This window comes from Ctenopharyngodon idella, chromosome 8, assembly GCF_019924925.1.
Source record: "Ctenopharyngodon idella isolate HZGC_01 chromosome 8, HZGC01, whole genome shotgun sequence".
Classification (NCBI taxonomy): domain Eukaryota; kingdom Metazoa; phylum Chordata; class Actinopteri; order Cypriniformes; family Xenocyprididae; genus Ctenopharyngodon; species Ctenopharyngodon idella.
The window spans coordinates 27,173,755-27,197,634 of NC_067227.1; the positions used below are offsets into that span (position 1 = coordinate 27,173,755).

At 38.0% G+C, this 23,880-nt stretch overlaps 1 protein-coding gene across 8 annotated transcripts in view; it reads right to left on the reverse strand.

Annotated features, from left to right (window-relative positions):
* jak3 (Janus kinase 3 (a protein tyrosine kinase, leukocyte)) overlaps nucleotides 1-23,880 on the reverse strand; it is a 128,318-nt gene that overhangs the window by 95,828 nt on the left and 8,610 nt on the right. For 3 of the 8 annotated variants that reach the window (XM_051903545.1, XM_051903544.1, XM_051903541.1), the window contains exons 7-24: nucleotides 20,610-20,732; nucleotides 20,194-20,351; nucleotides 19,932-20,106; nucleotides 19,032-19,212; nucleotides 18,655-18,779; nucleotides 16,697-16,828; nucleotides 15,677-15,764; nucleotides 15,321-15,445; nucleotides 13,758-13,896; nucleotides 12,984-13,132; nucleotides 12,645-12,795; nucleotides 11,087-11,220; nucleotides 9,497-9,686; nucleotides 9,285-9,409; nucleotides 8,970-9,142; nucleotides 5,028-5,145; nucleotides 4,685-4,798; nucleotides 4,064-4,358 (exon numbers count right to left, since the gene is read on the reverse strand). In XM_051903545.1, coding sequence (XP_051759505.1) covers nucleotides 4,239-4,358; nucleotides 4,685-4,798; nucleotides 5,028-5,145; nucleotides 8,970-9,142; nucleotides 9,285-9,409; nucleotides 9,497-9,686; nucleotides 11,087-11,220; nucleotides 12,645-12,795; nucleotides 12,984-13,132; nucleotides 13,758-13,896; nucleotides 15,321-15,445; nucleotides 15,677-15,764; nucleotides 16,697-16,828; nucleotides 18,655-18,779; nucleotides 19,032-19,212; nucleotides 19,932-20,106; nucleotides 20,194-20,351; nucleotides 20,610-20,732 — 2,520 coding nt within the window. In that variant the 3' untranslated portion in view covers nucleotides 4,064-4,238. Of the gene's footprint in view, nucleotides 1-3,939; nucleotides 4,359-4,684; nucleotides 4,799-5,027; nucleotides 5,146-8,969; nucleotides 9,143-9,284; nucleotides 9,410-9,496; nucleotides 9,687-11,086; nucleotides 11,221-12,644; nucleotides 12,796-12,983; nucleotides 13,133-13,757; nucleotides 13,897-15,320; nucleotides 15,446-15,676; nucleotides 15,765-16,696; nucleotides 16,829-18,654; nucleotides 18,780-19,031; nucleotides 19,213-19,931; nucleotides 20,107-20,193; nucleotides 20,352-20,609; nucleotides 20,733-23,880 lie in introns of those variants that run through there. The other 5 variants (XM_051903546.1, XM_051903542.1, XM_051903548.1 and 2 more) reach the window with 5 other exon arrangements.

The window sequence follows — 23,880 nt, forward strand, 5'->3', positions numbered from 1 at the left end:
AACGGACTGTAACTCTCCATTGACAGTGGAAGCGCTAGATGGGAGGCCCGTCGGAGGAGGAAGAGTGGCGCACATCACCACCGAACTCACAATGCAAGTGGGAGTCCTTCATCACGAACGCATCCGATTTTATGTAATCCACTCACCCAACAATCCAGTTATCCTTGGTCTCCCGTGGCTCAGAACTCACAACCCGCTTATTTCCTGGAAGGAGGGCCAGATCGCTCAGTGGGATGCCACCTGTCACGAGCACTGCCTGAAACAGATCACTCCCATACCAGTTCAGACCGTTTCAGTTCACGAGTCTAACACTGACGAGCCCGACATACCTGCTGAGTATGCTGATCTGGCGGTCGCTTTCAGTAAAAGCAAGTCCACTGAATTACCTCCTCACCGTTCCAGTGACTGCGCCATAGATCTGCTACCTGGTACCACGCCCCCCAAGGGCAGAATATTTCCCCTGTCTCAGCCAGAGTCAGCAGCTATGAAAGCATACATCGAGGAAGAATTGGCCAAAGGTTTTATCTGACCTCCCACATCCCCGGCAGCATCTGGTTTCTTCTTCGTCAAAAAGAAGGACGGCAGCCTTCGGCCCTGCATAGACTATCGGGGACTGAACGACATTACTGTTAAATTCCGCTACCCTCTGCCATTGGTTCCCGCAGCCCTGGAACAACTAAGACAAGCCCAGTATTTTACCAAGCTGGATCTCTGGTGCGCATACAATCTGATTCATATCAGAGAAGGTGATGAATGGAAGACGGCCTTTTCCACTGCCACCGGCCACTATGAGACCCTTGTTATGCTGTTCGGACTGTCCAACAGTCCCTCCATCTTCCAATCATTCATCAACGATGTCTTTCGGGATATGCTCAACCGCTGGGTCATAGTCTACATTGACGACATTCTCATCTACTCCAAAACCTTCGAGGAACATATCCAGCATGTCCGGGCCGTACTGCAGCGACTCATTCAGCACAGACTATATGCCAAAGCGGAGAAATGTGAGTTTCATCGTACCTCTACATCATTCCTGGGCTATGTCATCAGTCAGGAGGGAGTGGCGATGGATGACAGCAAAGTAAGGGCGGTGCTCGAGTGGCCTCAACCACGCACACTGAAAGAGCTACAACAATTCCTGGGGTTCACCAACTTCTACAGGCGATTCATCCGAAACTTCAGTGGCATTGCAGCCCCGTTCACTTTCATGACTAAGCGACAATCCACACGCCTCTCCTGGTCCCACGAGGCGGTGCATGCCTTCCAAGAACTGAAGGAGCGATTCACCTCCGCACCCATTCTCCGCCACCCAGACCCAGAGCTCCCTTTCATAGTCGAGGTCGACTATACTCATCGGGGCATCGGGGCTATACTCTCACAGCGCCAAGGTAATCCAGCAAAAACGTACCCATGTGCATTCTACTCCAGAAAGTTGTCGGCAGCAGAGCGCAACTATGATGTAGGCAATCGGGAGCTTCTGGCAATGAAGGCGGCGTTGGAGGAGTGGCGCCACTGGCTGGAGGGAGCACAACACCCATTCACCATACTCACGGATCACAAGAATCTGGAATACCTCCGGTCTGCCAAACGTCTGAACCCCCGACAAGCTAGATGGGCCATGTTCTTCACTCGTTTCCAGTTCACGGTAACCTACAGACCCGGTTCAAAGAACGTCAAGGCAGACGCGCTATCTCGTCAAGCAGAGGGGGTGGAACGAACAGAGAGCGAAGAGAACATTATTCCTGTCAAACTGCTGCTCGCTCCAGTTCAGTGGGACGTCATGACCGAAATCACCCAGGCAAACGAACAAACAACACCACCACCCGTCTGCCCACCAAACCGCACTTTTGTACCCGTACAGCTCCGCAACAAATTGCTTCACCAAGTTCACGATTTCCCCAGTTCAGGCCATCCAGGCATCACAGCCACACTACACCTACTACAGAACCGGTTCTGGTGGGACACCATGGTAACAGACACCACCCAATTCATCAACAATTGCACAGACTGTCAAACTTCCAAAACTACACACCAAGCCCCAGCAGGCCTACTACAGCCGCTGCCCATCCCTCAACGTCCTTGGTCCCATATAGCCATTGACTTTGTCACCGACCTCCCGGAATCCCGTGGCCACACCACTATCCTCACAGTAGTCGACCGATTCTCCAAGGCATGCAGACTCATACCACTTCCCAAGCTACCCAACGCGTTTGAGACAGCGGAGGTCTTATGCAACTACGTATTCCGCTTCTACGGTCTTCCGGAGGACATCGTGTCTGACAGGGGTCCACAGTTCACATCCCGGGTATGGACAGCCTTTTTCAAACAATTAAACGTCAACATCAGCCTCACCTCAGGGTACCACCCTGAATCCAATGGTCAAACTGAACGCATGAACCAAGAACTCACCAGATTCTTACGCACATACTGTCAACGAAATCAGTCAGAGTGGAGCCGCTATCTGTTGTGGGCTGAGTATGCTAAAAATTCCCTACGGAAACCTGCCACGGGTGTCACGCCCTTCCAATGTGTCCTGGGTTTTCAACCGCCACTCTTTCCCTGGACCAGGGAACCATCCAACCTACCATCGGTAACCGAGTGGATGCAACGAAACGAGGAGACCTGGGACCTGGCCCATCATCATCTACAACGCGCTGTTAGAAGGCAAGAGACACAGGCCAATCGACATCGTCGCCCCAATCCTGAGTACTCCGTGGGACAGTGGGTCTGGCTGTCAACTAGGGACCTGCGTCTACGACTTCCATGCAGAAAGCTCAGTCCCAGGTTTGTAGGGCCTTTCCAAATTCTCAAACAAATTACTCCTATATCATTTCGTTTAAAATTACCCGCTAACTACCGTGTTTCTCCCACTTTCCATGTGACGTTGCTGAAACCCTCTGGTGGTCCGAGAGGAGAGCCGGAGGGAGCCGAAGCCCACAACCCCCCGCCCTTGATGATCGAAGGCGAGGAAGCCTATCAGGTTCGAGAGTTGCTCGATTCCAGGCGCCGGGGGAGGAGACTACAGTACCTAGTCGACTGGGAGGGGTACGGCCCGGAGGAGCGATCTTGGGTCAATGCGGATGATATCCTGGACCCATCACTCATAGACGAGTTTCATCGGACGCATCCGGAGAGACCGGCCCCTCGACCATGTGGTAGACCCCGGCGCCCGCTTCCTCGCGTCTGGAGCCGCTCACGGGGGGGGGGGCTCTGTCACGAATGTGGCTCCCTCGCCTCCTCCTCCGCACCACCGGTGGGAGCCATCACCTGAATACTGTTTCCCATTCGGACTACGTTTCCCATAGGCCCTCATTCCTGGGTCTGATTGCGCACACACCTGCACCTCATCACACTCACACTATTTAAGCCACACACTCACACATACACACCGCAAAGTCTTGATTTGCCCTGGTGATCATTACTGAGCGTTTTCTTGTGGACTGTTTCTCCGTTACCATTGGATTGTTTATTCTCTGTGATTCTTTGCTGCCTGCCCTGATCCCTGCCTGTGTACTGGACTGTGTTTGTTTGCCGCCTGCCCTGATCTCTGCCTGTGAATTGACACCGTTTGTCTGCCGCCTGCCTCGACCATTGCCTGTCCCTGTTTATGTCTTTGCCCTTGCCCCTGTCTACTTTGGTGATTGTTCTAATAAAAGCTGCAAATGGATCCCCACTCTGCCGACCCTTTATTACATTATTAAAATATGATACATTTGCTGTATGTGATGAATTAAGACTGATGTTCAAAGATATATGTCTCTCTCTGGCTATGTGCTGACAGGTCATTTCACTTTTGATTATTATTATTTTTTTTTTCTGTGCGAGTGCCAGTAAAAGATACAGGAACAACCGGCTTGCTTTTTTACTGCTCTTGATTGAAACTGCTTTGGATACAATCACTGCACACAATGGCAAAATAAAATCACAACAACAAAAAAGTGATGCCTATGACTATATCTTTATGATGACAGAGGAAATACAAATCATTTTATGAAGGAATATGATTAAAGTGGTAGTGCTAGCTCTGTAAATGTACTTAAAAAAAAAAAAAAAAAAACTTAACTGCTAATATACAAGCAGCAGCTGATCTACTGTATCTCTTTTATGGTATGAAGTTCAACATACATTTAAAATGAAATTAATAGTAAAAGGCTAAAAGAATATGTCCTAAAATTACTCAGTTATATTTCAAATATACATATTGAAAATACAGTGATCTGTTTAGGGTAACTCTGACTTTACCCCTTACATCCCTCTCTCTCATCTAACAGGCTATTCTCAATCAGGTCCTGTAGAGAGGAGAAGCTTGGTCTGTCCTCGCTGTTGAACTCCCAACACTGAATCATGATATTGTGCACCTGAAAAAAAAAAAAAAAGAAAGGAAAAAAAAATCTTTACCACTTTACAATAAGGTTTCATTTGTTAGCATTAATTAACTATATCAGTGTCAGGGTCAGGGTCAGGTGTTTTCATTCATGTGCCTATGTTTCCTGTGTTTCATTTCAGTTTAGTCTTCTTTGTTACTGATTCCTCCCCGGTTAGTTGCCTTGGTTACTGATTAGTCCCACCTGTGTCTTGTTATGTTCTGTGTGTGTGTGTGTGTGTATATACACAACAATGGAACAAAAATTCGATTGGTTAATGTGACCCATACAAATGCATTCAAATCTGTTTTAATTTTTACCTTTGGTGGACACTGAGGTGGCGCCGGTAACCTCCAGTTATCCTTGAGAAGATTAAGAAGATGGATGGCCATGGATGGACTCTGGACGTAACTTCCAATCTTCTGGATACACAACTGCATGAAATGATTTACAATAAAGCAGGTTTATAAAGTGAGTACATTAAAAGATTTGGAACAACATCCAGTGAGTCGATGATGACAGAATTTTGATTTGAGTTTTTGTGAGCGTTTGAAAGTAAACATCAAAAGGGCCATTGAAGCTCACGATTCATTCATCCAATACCTCACTTGTGACCGTACTCATACAATAGTGGCACCATTATATGGAGTTTCATTCACTCACCCTTTTGGGGTTTCGACTGATGTCACAGTAAGAGAAGAGCTCGTGTAGAACAATGCCGAAACTCCATACGTCTGACTTGTGGGAGAATTTCAATTCTGAAATGGATTCAGGTGCATACCTGAACAGGACAGAAACCAAAAAGAAAAAAAAAGCAACATGTATAACAAGTAAAAACAACAACGACATGACAAAAACAGAAGAACAATTAATTTGTTAACACTGAATCAGTTTAAAAAAAAAGTCATTTCATCTCATCTGTGTTTTTTTAAGTCTTGAGGCCAATTTACACTGAACTGACAGACGCACTTCTAATTCAAGTACAGCATCTGCAATTAGCAAAAACAAGCTCCATCAGGAGCCAACAGACTTTAACATGGACAACACCCTGATCAGACAAAACCTAACAAATTGTCTGTTGCTGTGTGATCTGGCCTTGTGGTTTGTAAAAAAAATAAAATAAAATACTGTATTTGTGCAATTAAAACATTAACATTCAGTGCTAGTTCACTGCTGGGTTAAATGCACACTAATCAGGGTAACGCTTTACAATACGGGTGCACTAATATGCATGAATTCATGCTTAACTAATGCCCAGATAATGAGTTAATGTACAGTAGCCTATAACTCATGAAGAACTAAAACATCCATTAATATTTGCCTCATTAGCAACTGATAAGAGTATGTACGATGAATAGATTAAGTCATATATGAATTGCTATTAATTAAATGTTTAATCATGGATTAATTCCGTTAAAACATCTAGTATGAACTAAATTGATTAATATATTAATATTAATATGAACTGTGTTAATTACCACAATGAGTCAAAGCCATGCATTTTAACTTCCAGCCATCTGTTTTAATGAATCATTAGCCAATGATTTGCAAAGACATTATTATGTTATGACTTTACTTGTTGAGACACTGTCACGTTTAGGCTACGCCCTAAAAGTATGTACTCTTTTTGTGAACAAAAAGTACATACATTTGAGAGTGTAGCAAAAGAGTAAACAAGCTTTGGGACATACTATCACATCATACAATTGCGTCTTTGCTCTCTGTCGCATCCTGTCACCGTGAACTGCCAATCATCTTACCTCCACATTTCATTTAGCTAATTTCCTACCGTATCGGAGAGAAATGCAGTACCACGTTGATATGCAGTCGCGGGTCTTTCATGTGGAGAACTCTCCTCATATTAATACATAATGATGCATTTAAAAGTTAATGGCCAATCGGATCTTTATAAAAGTCCACATTGGTATTACAGATGATATATAACACGGATAACATTAATTAAATATTTTCTATCAGGTTAATCAGGTTGATTATTAGTCACTCAAACCTATCACCGTCGGTCGCGCATATCCGCCATGTTTTGTAGTTTTTTTTTTAACACTTTTTACTCGTTTTTGTAGTTCTGAACTGAAAGCGCAATGGGTTGTGGGCAATATTGGCCTTTATAGGCTGCGTTCCACTCCAGTTTTAGACACGCACTCGCGAACTTCCCTAAGCACTTCCCCTCGGGGGAATCCCTGCCGCCATTTTGAAGTGCGTTCCACTTCGTGAAGTGGACGAGGGAAGTTTATATGGACAGACCCTCGCTCCCTCGATTTTGACCGAGGGAGTGAGTCTACGTCATATGTACACTTCAGGCAGCTCCATAACCCACAATGCAACACAATTGTGACGTCACCGCATATCGCGTTTAATTTACCCCACCACAAACAACTCTATGATATATAAATTATTTTTTTTAAATATTTAAAACACACTTATATACATATATAATGCTGCATTAAACAATTTTGTAAGGGGAAAAAATAAATAATAAATCAGCTCCATTGCGGATTCCAAGTGATCAAGGGCTTAGGACGTTCCAATTCAGCCCATTGCAAAGTTTTCGCCAGTAGTGGGCACTCATGCAACGTAAGCAATGACGTACATCCGAGTCAACGAGACTGAGGGAATTTAGCGAGGGAAGGGCATTTAAAAAACTAACTGGAACGAAACCATAGTGTGCACGGATCCACGCTTCAAAAATCTACCGGAAATAGTAGACCATCCGGGGACTTTTGGCATACTCTTTTCAACATACTATGCTTTGGGACACACTTATTTTAATCTCACATACTATTTAGGATGGATAGTATGGACATTGGTACGCAGGGTTTGTTTTTTGATCTCCATCCTATTCATGTCTGAGTTTCTTTGTTAATCTTCTAGTTTGTTAATTAGTTCAGTCACCCTCTGTCCACTGCTTGTTTGTCACCATGGTTTCTGATTGATTTGAGTATTTAGTTCAGGTGTTTCTTGTTAATTAGTCTTGTTAGCACCTCTGTTTGCTGTGTATATAAGCCCTTAGTTTCAGTCTGTTCCTTGTCTTGCGTTGATTGTATGTTTATGGTGTTTTGGTTGTGTTTTTCTCCAAGTTATTCTCCTGTTTGTATTGATTATTATATTAAATATCTCTTTGAAGTTTTCCTACGTCATGCGCTTCATCCTCAGCCTAACATATGTGACAGACACCTGACTATTAAAGGGTTAGTTCACCCAAAAATGAAAATTCTGTCATTAATTACTCACCCTTGTGCCGTTTTACACCCGTAAGAACTTTGTTGATCTTCGGAACACAAATTAAGATATTTTTGTTGAAATCCGATGGCTCCATGAGGCCTACATAGGGAGCAATGACATTTCCTCTCTCAAGATCCATAAAGGTCCTAAAAACATATTTAAATCAGTTCATGTGAGTACAGTGGTTCAATATTAATATTATAAAGCGACGAGAATATTTTTGGTGCACCAAAAAAACCAAAATAACGACTTATATAGTGATGGCCGATTTCAAAACACTGCTTCAGGAAGATTTGGAGCATAATGAATCAGCGTGTCAAATTATGATTCGGATCACGTGTCAAACCGCCAAACTGCTGAAATCACGTGACTTTGGCGCTCCAAACTGCGGATTCGACACGCTGATTCATGATGCTCCGAAGCTTCCTGAAGCAGTGTTTTGAAATCGGCCATCACTAACAAATTCGTTTTTGTATTTAGTTTTTTTTTGGCGCACCAAAAATATTCTCGTTGCTTTATAATATTAATATTGAGCCACTGTACTCACATGAACTGATTTAAATATGTTTTAGTACATTTATAGATCTTGAGAGAGGAAATGTCATTGCTCCCTATGTAGGCCTCACAGAGCCATCGGATTTAAACAAAAATATCTCAATTTGCGTTCCGAAGATTAACGAAGGTCTTACGGGTGTGGAACGGCATGAGCGTGAGTAATAAATGACAGAATTTTCATTTTTGGGTGGACTAACCCTTTAACTCATTAAGTAATGTTTCATTATAGTTATGGGTTTGACATCCACACCCACTTTTGAGGTCTGTGGGACACTTGCACGGGGTGGGTAAGTTGGGCTGCACGTAAATGTCAGCATACTAGAATCATATGAGTCATACATTAGCTCAAGGTTATCGGTAGATTAGTCTAATATGAATAAGAATTAATAGTAACATTTTAAAGCCTTTATGTATAATGCATTATAAAGAAATTCATAAATGTACATTATAATCTCATCATAAGACATTATAACCAAAGTAAAAATGCATTATAATATTTGCAGATTCCTTGTTAAATCTGAAATTGGTTGCCATGTTTTTAACGCATTATTATTATAAATTATTTAATGCATTTAATAATGCATTATAACTGTGGTTACAATTATTCATGATACCATACAATGCATTATAAGGTGCATTGCAAGGCATAATTAATGCATTAAAAATACTTTTATAATGTATTATTAATAATGGTTTTAAGTGAAGGGTTATCGAATGAATGCATATTAGTGCACTTGTATTGTAAAGGGTTACCCTAATCAGTTATTGTGTTGTCTGCCTGAATTCCCAAGAGCTTAATGAAATTGTCACCAGAAAATAGGGCTTTCTCCTGGCTGTGTGACACGGTAGTACTCTTTATCCACAGGGATGATCTTCGTAAGCCCAAAGTCAGCGATTTTCACCAGAGTGTCGCTGGCGACTAGGACATTGCGAGCAGCTAGATCGCGGTGAACATAACGCATGCTTTGTAAGTACTCCATTCCCTACAAAAGAATGTTACATCGCTGGTTAGATGTGTAAAGTTCCACAAAGAAATTCAAATGAGCTAATCTGACCAGTTATATGATTAAAAAAAGGTGTGTTGGAACCCAACGTTTGTTCTGGTGTTTGCTAGTCGGTTTGTACCTTACAGATTTGTGAGGCAAAGAGCAACAGTTTGCGGGTGCACACATTCTGTCGGTGTTTCTCCATATATCCGATCAGACTGCCATACGGAAGATATTCCATCACCAGTTTTGTGCTGAGTCGACCTGTGGGGAGTTCAAAAATAAGGTACGTTAGAATGGGCAGACTGGACAGATTGGAAATTGATTGGTAATTATCAAAGGTAATCTGACCTGCACTGTAGCAGATGCCCTTGTATTTGACAATATAGTCACAGTGCAGGGAGCTGATGGTCTGGATCTCTCTCTGGAAATCTGCCATGGTGGCTTGTTTGTTAGACTGAAGTTCTTTGACAGCAACCAGATCTCCAGTGTTATCACCCCATGGATCATAACGACAAAGATCAACACTGCCAAAGTTTCCCTAACACACAAACAGAAACAGTTAAAACCCATCAACCTTCATTTTTGCTATGAAGTTCTGATTGAAAAGTGATATTGAAGTATATCAGCCAGACAGCTGCATAAACATTGCCAGTATTAGCCACTATGTTAAGACTGTGTCTTAAGAGCTAGTCTAACTAAGGGGTAATCAGTCTTACTTTTTGGATTCAAATTAGACCAATCTATATAATGTTGACTTTAAAAAGTAATGACCAGTCTTAACTAAATGACTTAAAATGAAAGAGAAGAAACTCCTTTTATAAAAATACCCATATATACGGGTGGACTAGTAGGCCTAATTTGTAAGACTAGTCTAATCAGCGTCAATCAAGTAACAACTGAAAGTACACAGCTGCAACAGTACATTACGTACATTAAAAACACATACACCTGGTTTCACAGACAAGGCTAAACATGCACTAAAATGCATATTTGAGCTGTTTTAACTGAAAGCAACTTGCACTGACATATCTTAAAACATGTCAGTGCCATTGTTTTGTCTCAAGATGCACACCAGTAATGCTTTTTTCTAGTGTATGTTTATAAAAGCTACTTAAATATCCTAATTGAACTAAGACCTAATCCTGGTTTAGGCTAAGCTCTGTCTGTGAAACCAGGCCTTTGTTTATTATCACGTAGGGCCAGTCGTTCAAAAGTAATCTGATCGGATTTCGGCTATCGGATTGGATCAAATCTTGAAAATGGGCTGGATAAAAAAGTATTCTGAAATCAGATTAGATCACAAAATCCAATCTTGGGTTTATCTGGATAAAATCATCAGTTTGTGTTGTTCAGTTCTTTTTAGTAAGATTGGGATACCTTTGATCCAAAAAAATCTGGATTATACTGATCCCATCAGAAGGGTGGATTTCAAGATCAAAAATGTAATAAAACTTTAAAACTGGTCAAAAAATACAACATTTTTATCATGTAATATAACATACACACACATTTTATTATTTTGCTCTTGATTAGTTTAACTATTAAAGTAATAAGTTAGAAGTAGACATTAGGCTACATATTTAGCCTTTCAGTAACCTACTGTAAAGTAAAAAAGAGATTTTGGTGCAATAAAATAATCTCCAAACACCTGTAAAAGTCAAATAAAATCAAAATGTTTTTTAATCACTGTTTGTAAACTACATTGGCACATTGATAAGAGATGAACCAGCACAAAAGTAAGATGGATTACCTGATCCTGGATAGCAAAACATGGGATTTCCAAATCCAGATATTTCTGATCCAGATTAAACTTTTTGAACAACTGGCCCTAAGGGTTGTCTTAACTGTTAGGCTTTGCTGCAGCAGGCTGCTGTGTTATTAAATGTACAACAGCGCCCTCTATCGGTGGAATGTTTCTGTATGCTTTTTACATTGTACCTTCCCCAGAACAGAGATGAATCGCAGGTATCTCTCCTCAAAAACATCCTGTTGTTGCTTTTTGAACATGTTCGGTCTTCTCCAAAAGCCATCGCTCCTGGGGAGAGTGCCGGTCGCATGAAGGATCTCGTAATCTACAGACAGACGATTAGAACTGTCATGATGGCTGATCATAATGTTCCCATATTTCTAGGACAAATCTATCCAAATGTAGGAGTCATTTTTTATAAACAGGATGATATGTAATTCAGCCACTTGGCCCTCAATATAAAGCTACATTTCAAAGTAACAATGTACTTTTTAATTAAAATTAATGGAAATAAATCTTATTAAATAAATCTTATTAAATAAATCAATATTACACAATAATAATAATGTTAATAATAATGCATGTATTTGGTTAAGTAAATTAATGACATATTTAATATTTTAATATATCTCTTAAAGGGATAGTTTAAGATATATTTAAGATATTTTAAGGAATGTGGATAAACAAACTGTTGACGGTAACCATTGACTTCCATAGTCTTTTTTTCCTACTATGGAAGTCAGTGGTTACCGTCAACTGTTTGTTTACTCACATCCTTCAAAATATCTTCTTTCGTGTTCATCAGAAGAAAGAAATTCATACAGGTTTGGAACATGAGGGTGAGTAAATGATGACAAAATTGTAATTTTTGGATCTATCCCTTTAAATGTCAAACAGCAATTAATAAAATAATTATTAAATAATATATTAAATATTTACATTTCATTAAATGCTTTAATTACTTTTGTAGAGGTTTAGGGTTAAATAATAGTGTAAAATAATTGTCTATTTAATGATTAAATAACATTATCAATTATTATGTATTCTATATATATATATATATATATATATATATATATACACACTCTCACACACATTATATTATAGTAGAAATAAATTATCGTACGAATGATCGAACGTTGATAAATGTGGCGGCTGAAAACTGTCGTCATTTAAATATCCCGCCCCAAATTTTAGAAGCCTCGCCCTATAGTTTACGACACAGAGAAACGTAACCCGGCCATGAAGAGGAAGTAATCACATGAAAAAGAAATTGACCTTACTCTAAAAACACAACTCAACCTTGTAATTGCAAACAATAAAATGTAAAAGGTAAATAAAAGGTAAATAAAACAAAAAACTTACAAACTTTCACATATATAAACTTGGTTATTTTAGTACCCCTCTTCACTCCTTAAAATGTATTTTATTCAGAACAGAACAAGAATGAAAAATAAGTAGCTATAAAATTATATATTAAATTATAAATTGAAACACAAATTAGGCTATAGTGGCATTCATTATAAAGCAGAAATTTAATTTGACATTTTTTTATCATGTTTAATGGTTAATGATCGGTTAGTGAAATTTTCTACTATGCTGCACGCAAGTTCCCGCTGACTCAAAAACGTGCGTACACGAGCTGAGACCATATTGATAAATGCCAAATTTTGCGTGGAAACGACCGTACGCTTCTTTCATAAATGAGGGCCATTGTGAGCAGAGAGCTGGTGTTCATCTGTGTAATACCTGAAGTGATGAGGCTGTTAAGTTGTCGGATGATGCTCCGGCAGGACGGTCTGAGCTCAGGCTGGTAATGCATACACTGAGCGATCAGGTCGGCCAGCTCGGTCCACTCCAGCGCAGGTAGGTTTGAGAAGTGCTCATAAAACTGCTCCTTCTGGATACAAAAAAGGACAGCAGCTGTTCAGCCACAGTATAATGGTGGAGTCACATTGCCTGAGTATATGTGTAACTCTCACATTTTTAAATGTTGTGGTGATCCTTATCTAAAATGTGCAACATCATAAAGAAAATCTGTATTTAATTTATGATGGTGTATTCTATATTCATGTGAGGTGTCTGTACTTGTATGAGGTCCAGGCCCTGCAATGGAGCTTCTCCTCCGTTGAAAATCTCCCACAGTGTTGTTCCAAAACTCCACTTGTCACACTCCAGTTCAATCTCAAGTGTATCCAGAACCTCCGGGGCCACCCATGGGATTCTGTCCAACACCACTGGATTCACAGAAATGTGCATGTTATTCTTTTATACACGATCATGTTATGGTGTAATACCTTCATTGAGTTTTTTGCCCTCTGGAACAGTCGTGCTGGTATTCAGCAAGAATTAGACAAAAAATGCACGCATCCAGAGGGCAAAAAACTCAATGAAGGTGTTCAACCAGCCTTTATGTATAATGCAGGTATTCATAATGTACATTACAATGCATTATATCTTTTCATAAATAATTGTAAGCACAGTTATAGTACATTATAATACTCATCTATTCATTGCTACACCTTTAGATAAAATAATGCATTATAACACATGACAAACAAATATTTTCAGATGTAACAAGGAATCTGCAAATATTATGATGCCTTTATACTTTGCTTACAATTATTTATGAAAAGATATAATGCATTATAACATACATTATGAATATTATTTATTGCATGTTCTCACCAAAAGGGAATTTTCAAGCCATATATGGTGTAATTAATTCCTAATGAGAGCTAAAAAATAATCTATTATTATTCTCTCTAGTATTCTTTCAAAATCCAAAATATTCTCGAAGTCTAGAAGAGAAAAATTGATCTTCACTGTTTTGACATTCATCGAGGTGTTCAGTATAATTACCCTCTTTGCCCAGCATTGCCATGCTGATGCCAGGGTCACTCAATTTAATGAAGGGTGAGTTATCAGAGGAAGGGTCACCCTCTCTGGCCAACAGCAGATTCTTTGCGCAAATGTTCCCATGTGCAATATTCTTCTCCTCCTGTATATGACAGACGAAAGAAAAATTATTTTTAACCACTGCCGAAATCAGTGATGGGATGCATCCCCTCAAATATTGAGTACACACTGTAAAAAAGAATTGTTGGTTTAACTTAAAGTAAGTTACCATGGCTGGATTTCCCGATAACGTTGTCTCTTAGCTCGCTAAGATATACCTTTTTAGGCGTGAACTATACCTTAGAATCAACCTTTCTTAAGTGCGACGTTACCAGGTGCTGTCTATGGCGGTGGTGCTGAATTGGTTGATATCGATGGCTCGAGAATCGATAATTCACTCTATACAGGGGCTTCTTCACTGTGTTATGTGAGAAAGCGGTGGTCTTTATAAAAGAATCACTTCAGAAGTAGAAATTGCATTTATCAGGACTCATGGGATCTTATAAAAAATAATCCAAATTGCAAACTAAATCTATATTGTAATTTATCTATATTCCGGGGGCTCTATATTCTAGCTGAGCCTCAGGTGTGAGTTTAAGGCGACCATTATTTTAGAACATTATTTTAGAATGTATTAATTCCTTGGAGACATGTCATGAAGCTGACAGATATGTAGGTATCACGTTTATATCGTTGTCATGATCACCAGTGAAACCTCATTGCTTGACTAGCTAACGTACTCTCTGCTGTCTCTATTTTGATAGCTTCTCTATTTTGCTTCGAAAGGGAGGGTGAGCTGCCGTTGGTTGCAGTTCGCAACCTCACCGCTAGATGCTGCATAAATTTACACACTGCACCTTTCTGAAGGATCATGTGACACTGAAGACTGGAGTAATGATGCTGAAAATTCAGCTTTGAATCACAGGAATAAATTACTTTTAACAATATATTAAAATAGAAAAATATTTTTAATTGTAGTAATATTCAGAACATGTTTTATTGTATTTTTGATCAAATATATGCAGCTTTGGTGAGCATAAGAGACTATCAAATAAGAGTCTTTCAAAAACATTAAAATTAATGTAACATAAATTAAAATAAATCTTACTGACCCCGAATTTTTGAATGGTAGTGTATATTGTATCTTACATTATGGGGGCATGTTCCCATATGCACCAAAATTAAATGTCTAGCTGAATAATTATTTTTTCATGTTATGGCTGATAACCGGTAAATGGCCAATATTCAAAATCTACTACTTTTTTTGGTCAATTTCAAATCAAAAGTTGTGATTCTTAAGTGAATCCAGTGCTGTTTCTTTAAATTAGCTCTAGATGATTGCAAAAGTAATCTAAAAATCAATATACAGGTGGAAACAAGTATCAAAAATGTAGTATTCGGTATTGACTGGTAAATATCAACCAAACCAATAAATTAAAACTGATAACTGTTATGGTCCCAATATACTGTAGTTCTGTATTTCGTCATTAGTAGCCAATTTATCATGCATGGATGGATATTTCTCACCAGAAAGTTGAGAGCACAGGCCAGTTGTTTGGCCACATCTAGTTTCCAGCTGACTGAGACAGACGTGCTCCTCTTCAGGTATAGGTCCAGTGCGCCGTGCTTCACAAACTCCTGCACCATGATGTCTGCGGGGGACGGGGAGGACACACTTTAGTGCATTCACAGGTACTTTGACAGGCAACCAGCATCACCAACAACACTCCAAACCCATTTAGAGTTCAAGAAGATTCAAAGAGCTGAGGTCATTACACAGACTTTTAATTGCTTTTATAGGGTTTGTCCTCTTGTGTTTAGACTTTGATAAAAGAGTGCCTCCTGAGAGTGCTTTTACGTGACTTTTAAAGAAGCACACTTACTTTTGGATTTGTGCACGCTGATGCCATATACCAGGAGAATGTGCTTGTGGGAAATTTGACTCATCAAACTGGCCGCCTCAAAAAAAGACTTGAAAACAGCAGGAAGATTAAAGGCAGAATTAAATGGCTGAAAATACAAAACTGTTGTAATCAAGGTTCCTACACAATTTCCATTTCAAAATTCCATACTTTTCCAAACTCAAATTTCCAAACTCTTTTTGTAGATTTTTCAGACCATATTTAACATTAATGGTTCTTACAGCATTATTTTTAGCATTTTATCTGGTATATAGTAGTCATCTGTAATAAATATTATTTTTTCAGGTTTTTTCATTGGTTTTCTCAAAGTGACAACATGCATTTATAGATGATGAGAAGAAACCTGAAATGTATATTCACCTCTGATACGAGTTTGATACTGTAAATGTGGTTTGATATTGCACAATCACCAAACAGCAAAGTGCAGTCTGAGTAAAGTTCAAAAGAGACTTGATTATAGTATAGACAAGAAGTTTTGCGTAATGAAAATGTGCTCCTTGAATTCATTCAGTCGTGTTTGACAATCACTTTTGCCATGAAATCACTCTGCTATTTGATACATTTATTTTTAGAAATTCTTAATTTTATATTTTAGAAAACTGGATATGGGCAATAGTCTGGAACACAATTTTTTCCCCATACTTGTCTAAACCTGGAAATTACTCAAATCAAATTCCATACTTTTCCAATCTGCGTAGGAACCCTGTGTAATCATAATTTACGCAAGCTCTTTATTACATGTCACTCATTAATGTTTTGGTTTGCATTTGGCCAAACTTTCGGAGTCATTCGTAAATCTTATCTTTAAGACCAGTTGGAAATACTATTGTGTACACACAAAACTTTGTCATGAATTGTCAATTAACAGGAAATGCAATATTCTCTATGACAAAGTGCATATTTGAGTAAGAGTTTTACAGGACATTGTCTTTTCACTGCAAACAACCATGTTCAGCATATGTTCCTGGAATGAAAACACACCTCCCAGCAGTTTTTATGATTTGCATCCAGGACCTTCAGAAGGACTTCCGTGGAGTGTGTCACTCCGTCCCGCTGGTCTGTCTTAACGCCTCTAAAGATATGCGTGAAGGAGCCTTGGCCTAAGCTTTCCTTCTGTTAAAAGATAGAAATGAAGAAGCTTGACTTGAGTTGTTTTGAAATTAGACATATTGCTAAAATTCATCTTTTGACCTCCCTAAAATCAAACACGTTCAGTTGCTTTCAGTCAATGGATACAGTTTGAAAATAATAAATAAGAACTGCCCCATTATGTTTTTTTTTTCCGAATATTACCTTTCAATGCAATGTGTAATATAGCTGTTTGTGAATGTAGAACAAGGTCTGCAAAGTTTTAAAGATCAAAGTGCACGACAAATAAAGTTATTGTCTCTTAAAAGAAAGAATAGATTCTGAACTGCCGAAATGAGTCGTCAGCAATTCCAGCCTCTAACAATGTAACAAATTTGGCTGCCCGCAAACAACGTTTTCTTTGACCCGCTCTCAAACACAGTGTTGTAGTTGAGGCCTGGAAGAGTTTGGTTTGTGTTTGTTGACAAGATGCTGTTTTCAGCACTGCGAATTCACTTTTGCATGCACTTCAAAAGGATGAGGTCTCACGCTGGAATTGATATGGAAAAACTGCTGCCATCGTTAGTGTTTGTATTACTGTGTATCAAGTGTTGAGGAAGCCTCCGGAGCTGAAATTCAGATATGGTAATTGGTGTTCCGTTTCTGACACACCCTGAAAGCGGTAGACCAATCACAACAGCCTGGGCTGTCTGACCAATCAGAGCAGAGTAGGAGGGGTTTAGAGAGACTGAATCTTCGAACAAACTGTTTTCAGACTCTTTGAGAAATGAGGTGAGGTGCAATGTACAGTACTATGCAAAAGTCTTAGGCACGTCAGTATTTTCACCCCTCAAAAAGGTTTTAAGCCAGTTATTTATATCTTTTGCTGTCGTGTGTCAGTAGAAAATATCAGTTCACATTTCTAAACATTCATTTTGCCATTAATTGTAATAATCCAGTGAGATTTTTGTATGCACAAGGAGTCTGACAACAGCTGGTGCTCCACATGGAGATCTGATCTCACCATCATCAAATCCGTCTGTGATTACATGAAGAAACGGATGAAACTGAGACAAACTAAATCCAGAAGAACTGTGGCCGTGTCTCCAAGATGCTTAAAGAAACCGACCTGCAAAACTACCTGAAAAACGATGCGTAAGTGTACCTGGACAAAAGCTGTTTTAAACGCAAAGGGTGGTCACACCAAATATTGATTTGATTTGGTTAATAGAAGTTAATTGATAAATAAAATCTATTTATGACAGTATTTTTGAAAGTATCTTCACTTTACAGCATTTTTACACAAGTGCCTAAAACTTCTCACAGTACTGTAGCTTTGCAGGTCGGTTTCTTCAAGCGTCTTGGAGACATGGCCACAGTTCTTCTGGATTTAGTCTGTCTCAGTTTCATCTGTTTCTTCATGTAATCACAGACGGATTTGATGATGGTGAGATCAGATCTCCGTGCACTGGCTGTTGTCAGACTCCTTGTGCATATAAAAATCTCACTGGATTATTACAATTAATGACAAAATGAATGTTTAGAAATGTGAACTGATGTTTCCTACTGACACACTACAGCAAAAGATAAAAATAACTGGCTTAAAACCCTTTTTCTGGGGTGAAAATACTGACGTGCCTAAGACTTTTGCACAGTACTGTATATTATGAGAAAGTGTTTTTCGACCTTGGATGCATGTAAACCTAGGAGACCTCCAAAACAAAATTATGAACCTTTAATATAGCATAATAGGGGCACTTTAATTTTTTTTTTATAATAATACATTTTTATGTCCTCAAACTAGTGGTGATGCCTTTAAAAAACATTCATGAAAATATATTTAATCCCTTTATAAATAAGTATAAATATACCCAGGTGAGGTCCTCATGTTTAATCATGTGGAACTGCATGTGGCTTGGTTTTTGTCTCTGTAACATGGGGGATGTGGGCATCTCAACCATACTGCTGTTACGAACAATGATCATGTTGGTAAGTTCTGCAGTGAAGACAAGAAATGGCACATTAAAAATTAAAAAACCCTTTAAATATATATAATAATATATATCAATAATCTGGTGAAGTTATTTGATTATTTTTTACCAATTTTTTTTTTTAGATAATTTATTTGATTAAATATATGTATAAAAAATTAAATAAATTAAATTCCATTTAAAGAACTCCTGCTTTCTAACTTTTATAAAAGATAAACACAAAACACATAAGCAAATATTGCACAGAAATGTTCTACCTTTTGGTCTGGGTGGGCAGCACTTGCCCAGAGTGACAGGGATATCTGACATGAGAAGTGTATTGTGCTGATAGAAGTCTGTGAGCTGTCTTAGACTACAGAATGACTTGTGGATCCCAGCCAGACTGAACTTCTCATTTTTCTCTATCAGGCAGTCCTTGTAATCCATCCCTAGAGGAGTCTGGAACATCCAGAAGTTAAGAAATATAACACTGGACTAGACTAGTCATTAACAATGCAGCCAAGCTGTATAACATAAAAGTTGTTTCAAATTTCACATTAAAATAATACTAAGGAGCAGTGTTGGGGAAAGTTACTTTTTAAAAGTAACTAATTATGTTATTTAGTTACTTTTTATGGAAAGTAATGTGCTTTGTTACTTTTGCCATACATTTTCTCATCTGGCTGAGGCTTGCTTTTTTCTTTTTTTACTTTTTTGCAAGTGTTTAACGCAGTAATGCATTCAACAACCTAGCCTATATAGCATACACCTTCATTTTCTTTTAAAAACACCTTTAGAATATTATTAGGTAACACTTTATTTTACAGTGCTGTAGTTACAAGTTACTACATGTACTTACTATAGTAATAACAGTAAATTATGCATAAAAATAAGTAATTTACCCTAAACCTAACCCTAACTGTAACTCTATAGTAAGTACATATAGTTAATTAATAGTACTCGGTACTTATTTGAGTAATTACAATGTAACTACAGCACTGTAAAATAAACTGTAACCTATTATTATTGTATATTCTGACCACTTAGAATATTTCCTGACCCCTAGAGCTATGCATGCAATACAAAATATATCTTCACATTGCAGATTATAGTACATATATAAGATATTCACATTTGAAGCTTGGAGTTATGAGTCATGTGCTGTTTTAGTTACTTACTGTTAGTGAAAACCCAAAACTTGGTGCTTTATAATGTTTGTATGAGTCCAGTAAATCTGGTACCTGTATGCAAACAGTGAGGAAGTACTTGTCAAAGTCTTTGGGACTGTGACGTAACAGGAACATCCCATTTTTGGCTCCAGCTTTCTTAAGCTTGTGAACTGCAAATTCTGACCTTTAGAAACACAACAAAATTCTTATTATCATTTAGTCATTTCCTTTCTAATTTTACCACATAGATATATGTGAAATTGTGTAGTACGTGATCGGGCCGTGGCAGTAATCCTGTATGTCCTCCAGTAAGCTTGGCGGGGCCACCTCTGCGCAGAAATAGTGAGTCGAATCTGTAGTCAGTCTAAAATAGCCATCAACCAGAGATACAAAGGAAAGAGCCTCAGTTAGGTTATGAAACTCAGCCTCCTATTGGTGGAAAGAGAAACAAAATATACAATTTAAAACTGCTATGTAATGTAGAATTCAACAAAAAGAACTTTGTAAGCATCACAAGTTCCAATTTATTATACTTTCATAAGTAATAAAACCTTGGTTAATCAAAATGACATATGAGTCACTGACACTGATACCATCAGTGCAGAAGTTTACTTCCTTTTTTATTTTAAAGTTTATGTGTTAATACTTCAAAAAAAGGAATTTAATAAATCAATGCAATGCCACTACCATGCACTGGTCGTCCTGGCGTGTGAGGGTGACCACCCTTCCTTCCAGGGGCATCTGCTCTTGACAAAGACGCTTAATACTAATGTCTGTGATCTGGGGGAAATCACAGAACGTCTGCCATTCCTGTGAATGGTACCAGAGGGAGCTCAGTAAATAACAGAGAAATTATGCTGAATGTCTAATGTACTGTACATAAACATTTGGGGTTTGTAAGATTTTTTTATATTTTTGAAAGAAGTGTCTTATGCTCACCAAGGCTGCATTTATTTGATCAGAAATACAGTAATATGGTTGTAATATTGTGAAATATTACTACAATTTAAAATAATTGTTTTCTATTTGAATATATTTTAAAATGTAATTTATTCCTGAATTTTCAGCATCATTACTCCAGTCTTCAGTGTCACATGATCCTTCAGAAATCATTCTAATATGCTGATTTGATGCTCAAGAAACCGTTAAACAGTTAAACAGTTGTGCTGCAGTTTTCTTTGATTAATAGAAAGTTTAAAGTATTTGAAATAGAAATCTTTTGTAACATTATAATTTTCTGTAATGCCACTTTTGATCATTTGAATGCTTCCATGTTGAAAAAAAGTATAAAATTAAATTAATTCAAAAAAAGAAAAAAGAGAGAAATTGTACTGACCCCAAACTTTTAAACAGCAGTGTATGTAGTTTTATAGATATAGATTTATAAAGATTTAACAGTCTCTTGTACTTCACTGAAAAGTGGATTGTGAACTTTGAAAGCGTGAAAATTAGTTTAAATAAGCAAGCCCACTTATTTAATTAATTGAGCTTCTTGTTTCTTTTCAATTAACTTTTTTTTTCTTCAATTAAACACTTTATATTCATATAATTTTATTTTTATATTTATGTAATATTTATGTAATTATTTATATTTATACAACCGGTTAACTCCAGTAGGTGGCGATCAGTGTTAGGTATAACGCGTTACTGTAATTAAATTAGGCCTACTTATCCACTGAAAAAGTAAAGTAAGGGATTACTGTTCATTTTTAGTTAATTTAATTACAGTTACTTATAATGTACTTGCATTACATACTGTAAATTAGTTCAACAGTTCTGTTTAAATCAATATTGAATTTAAAGGTAAAAGTGAACGCTGCCTCTTTAAAATCGTTAGCTGTAGTGCAGTTGAGCGCACCAGTTGGCTGCGTAGTCGCTGTCTGAAGATATCGGCAGAAGCGAGTGGCTGTTTTGCAGAATGGAAATAATCCAGTTACTTCACTTTTTGACACAGGTAACGGTAGGCAAGAGCATTACGGTAAAATGTAAGCTCCTAGAGAGAAAAAACTGCGCGCGCTCTCTGAGAGACTGTCTTCAGTCAGTGCACTCTCGACCAAAGCACACACACATAGCCGCCTCTCGTGAGTGTCAAATTTTCGCGGTTTATTACACATAAACGTTCAAATACACACACAGTTATGTCAAAATGCCCGTCTTGGCGTATATTCGCTTTGGTTATGTGAATGTGAACAGCATGTGTAACAGCATATTGTCTCCGTCCATTAGATCTTAGTGACAGCAGTCTTTAAAACATGCTACTGTCTACTATTGGCTGTCTGTATTATAAATGATAATCAAACAACAAAAGAAAAGCTTTAATACGGATTAATCTATATTTAATTTATACAGTTATGACTATGCAGAGTTATTTTATATTTGATTATTCAATTTCTGTGGTATTTTTACTTACTACTATACCTACCTGGAAAAAATATATAGCATTGTTTTATTTGTATTTTTATATATTTTTACCATGGTATCGACTTTGGTATCGAGTATTGTGCACTTTTGGTGGTATCAGTACCGACTACTGGATTTTTGGTATAGTAACATCCCTATTTGTTACTAAAAAAAATGTAAGTATTATAAAGTAAATAGAAGTATTTTGGTATATGTTTTAATAAAGTTAAAATGTTTTAAAAAAGCTATAAAAGGCTAAACTATTCCATGTTTGACTAAATTATTAAAAGAGTTTCCTTTCTATTGTCTATCCGGTCAAGGTTTATAGGGATTTTAGAAGAAGTATTTAGTAAGTTACTTATTGAGTAATTAAATTACTTTTCAGACAGAGTAATTAGAAAAGTATTTTAAATACAATATTGATGATGTAATTAGTAATTAGTAATTAATTACTTTTTTGAAGTAACTTACCCAACACTGGTGGCAACAAGTGACTGCATTCATGAGTGAATGTATTTACTGATATATTCAGGCTGTCTTTATGGGCGAGTCATTGAATCATTCACTTAACAGATTCGTTCAAAACACTGGCCCTGCACCCCAGTGTGCATACTATCCACCCTATCCGCACTAAATAGTATTGAACATTACTAAGGCTCAGTTTCACTCCAATTTTAGACACGCACTTGCGAACTTCCCTAAGCACTTCCCCTCGGGATAGTCCCTGCCGCCATTTTTAAGTGCGTTCCACTTCGTGAAGTGAACGAGTGAAGTTTATATGGACAGACCCTCGTTCCCTCGATTTCGACTGAGGGAGCAAGTATACTCTGATGTACACTTCAAGCAGCTCTATATCCCACAATTCAACTTGTTTGTGACGTCACAGCAGATCGTGCTTAACTGAAGTGTATGATATATTGATTATTTTGAGAATTAATCGCAAAATAGTCTATAACATATTAATTGTGTTGAGATTTAATCACGTAATACTTGTAGCTAACTTATGTTCACAGTCAAAGTTTATATTGATATTTTGTTTCATTTGTGTAATTTTATTTCCAACAGCTCATATACCTATAGGATTTTATATTTTCTCCAACAACTTATAAGCATATAGAATGGTGCATAAAACAAAGTCATAAGTACAAAAGGGGTTAGGTGCATTTAGCGCGTTTCATTTAAACCTTAAGCACAAGTTCGTCAGTAGTGGGCGCTCGTGCAACGTAAGCAATGACGCACATCTGAGTTAGCAAATTGTCACTATTTAGGATGGACAGTATGCACTTTGAGATGCAGGCAGATTTATTTATGAACAAAACAAGTGGCTTTGTTTATGAGTGACTCGATGAATCATTCACTCACTCAGCAGTTTCATTGAAAATCACTGATTCGCCCTATTGTGTGTTGCTGCTCGGTAACACGCAGCGGTTTATTCCGCTGTGGCTATGTTAGGAACTATTTTCTTTGGCGGAGCAAAAATCGACAAAGTAACTGGCGATATTGTTTCTAAAATGTAAGTTACTCAACACTAACCTCTTGTTTATTGAACTTTTGTATT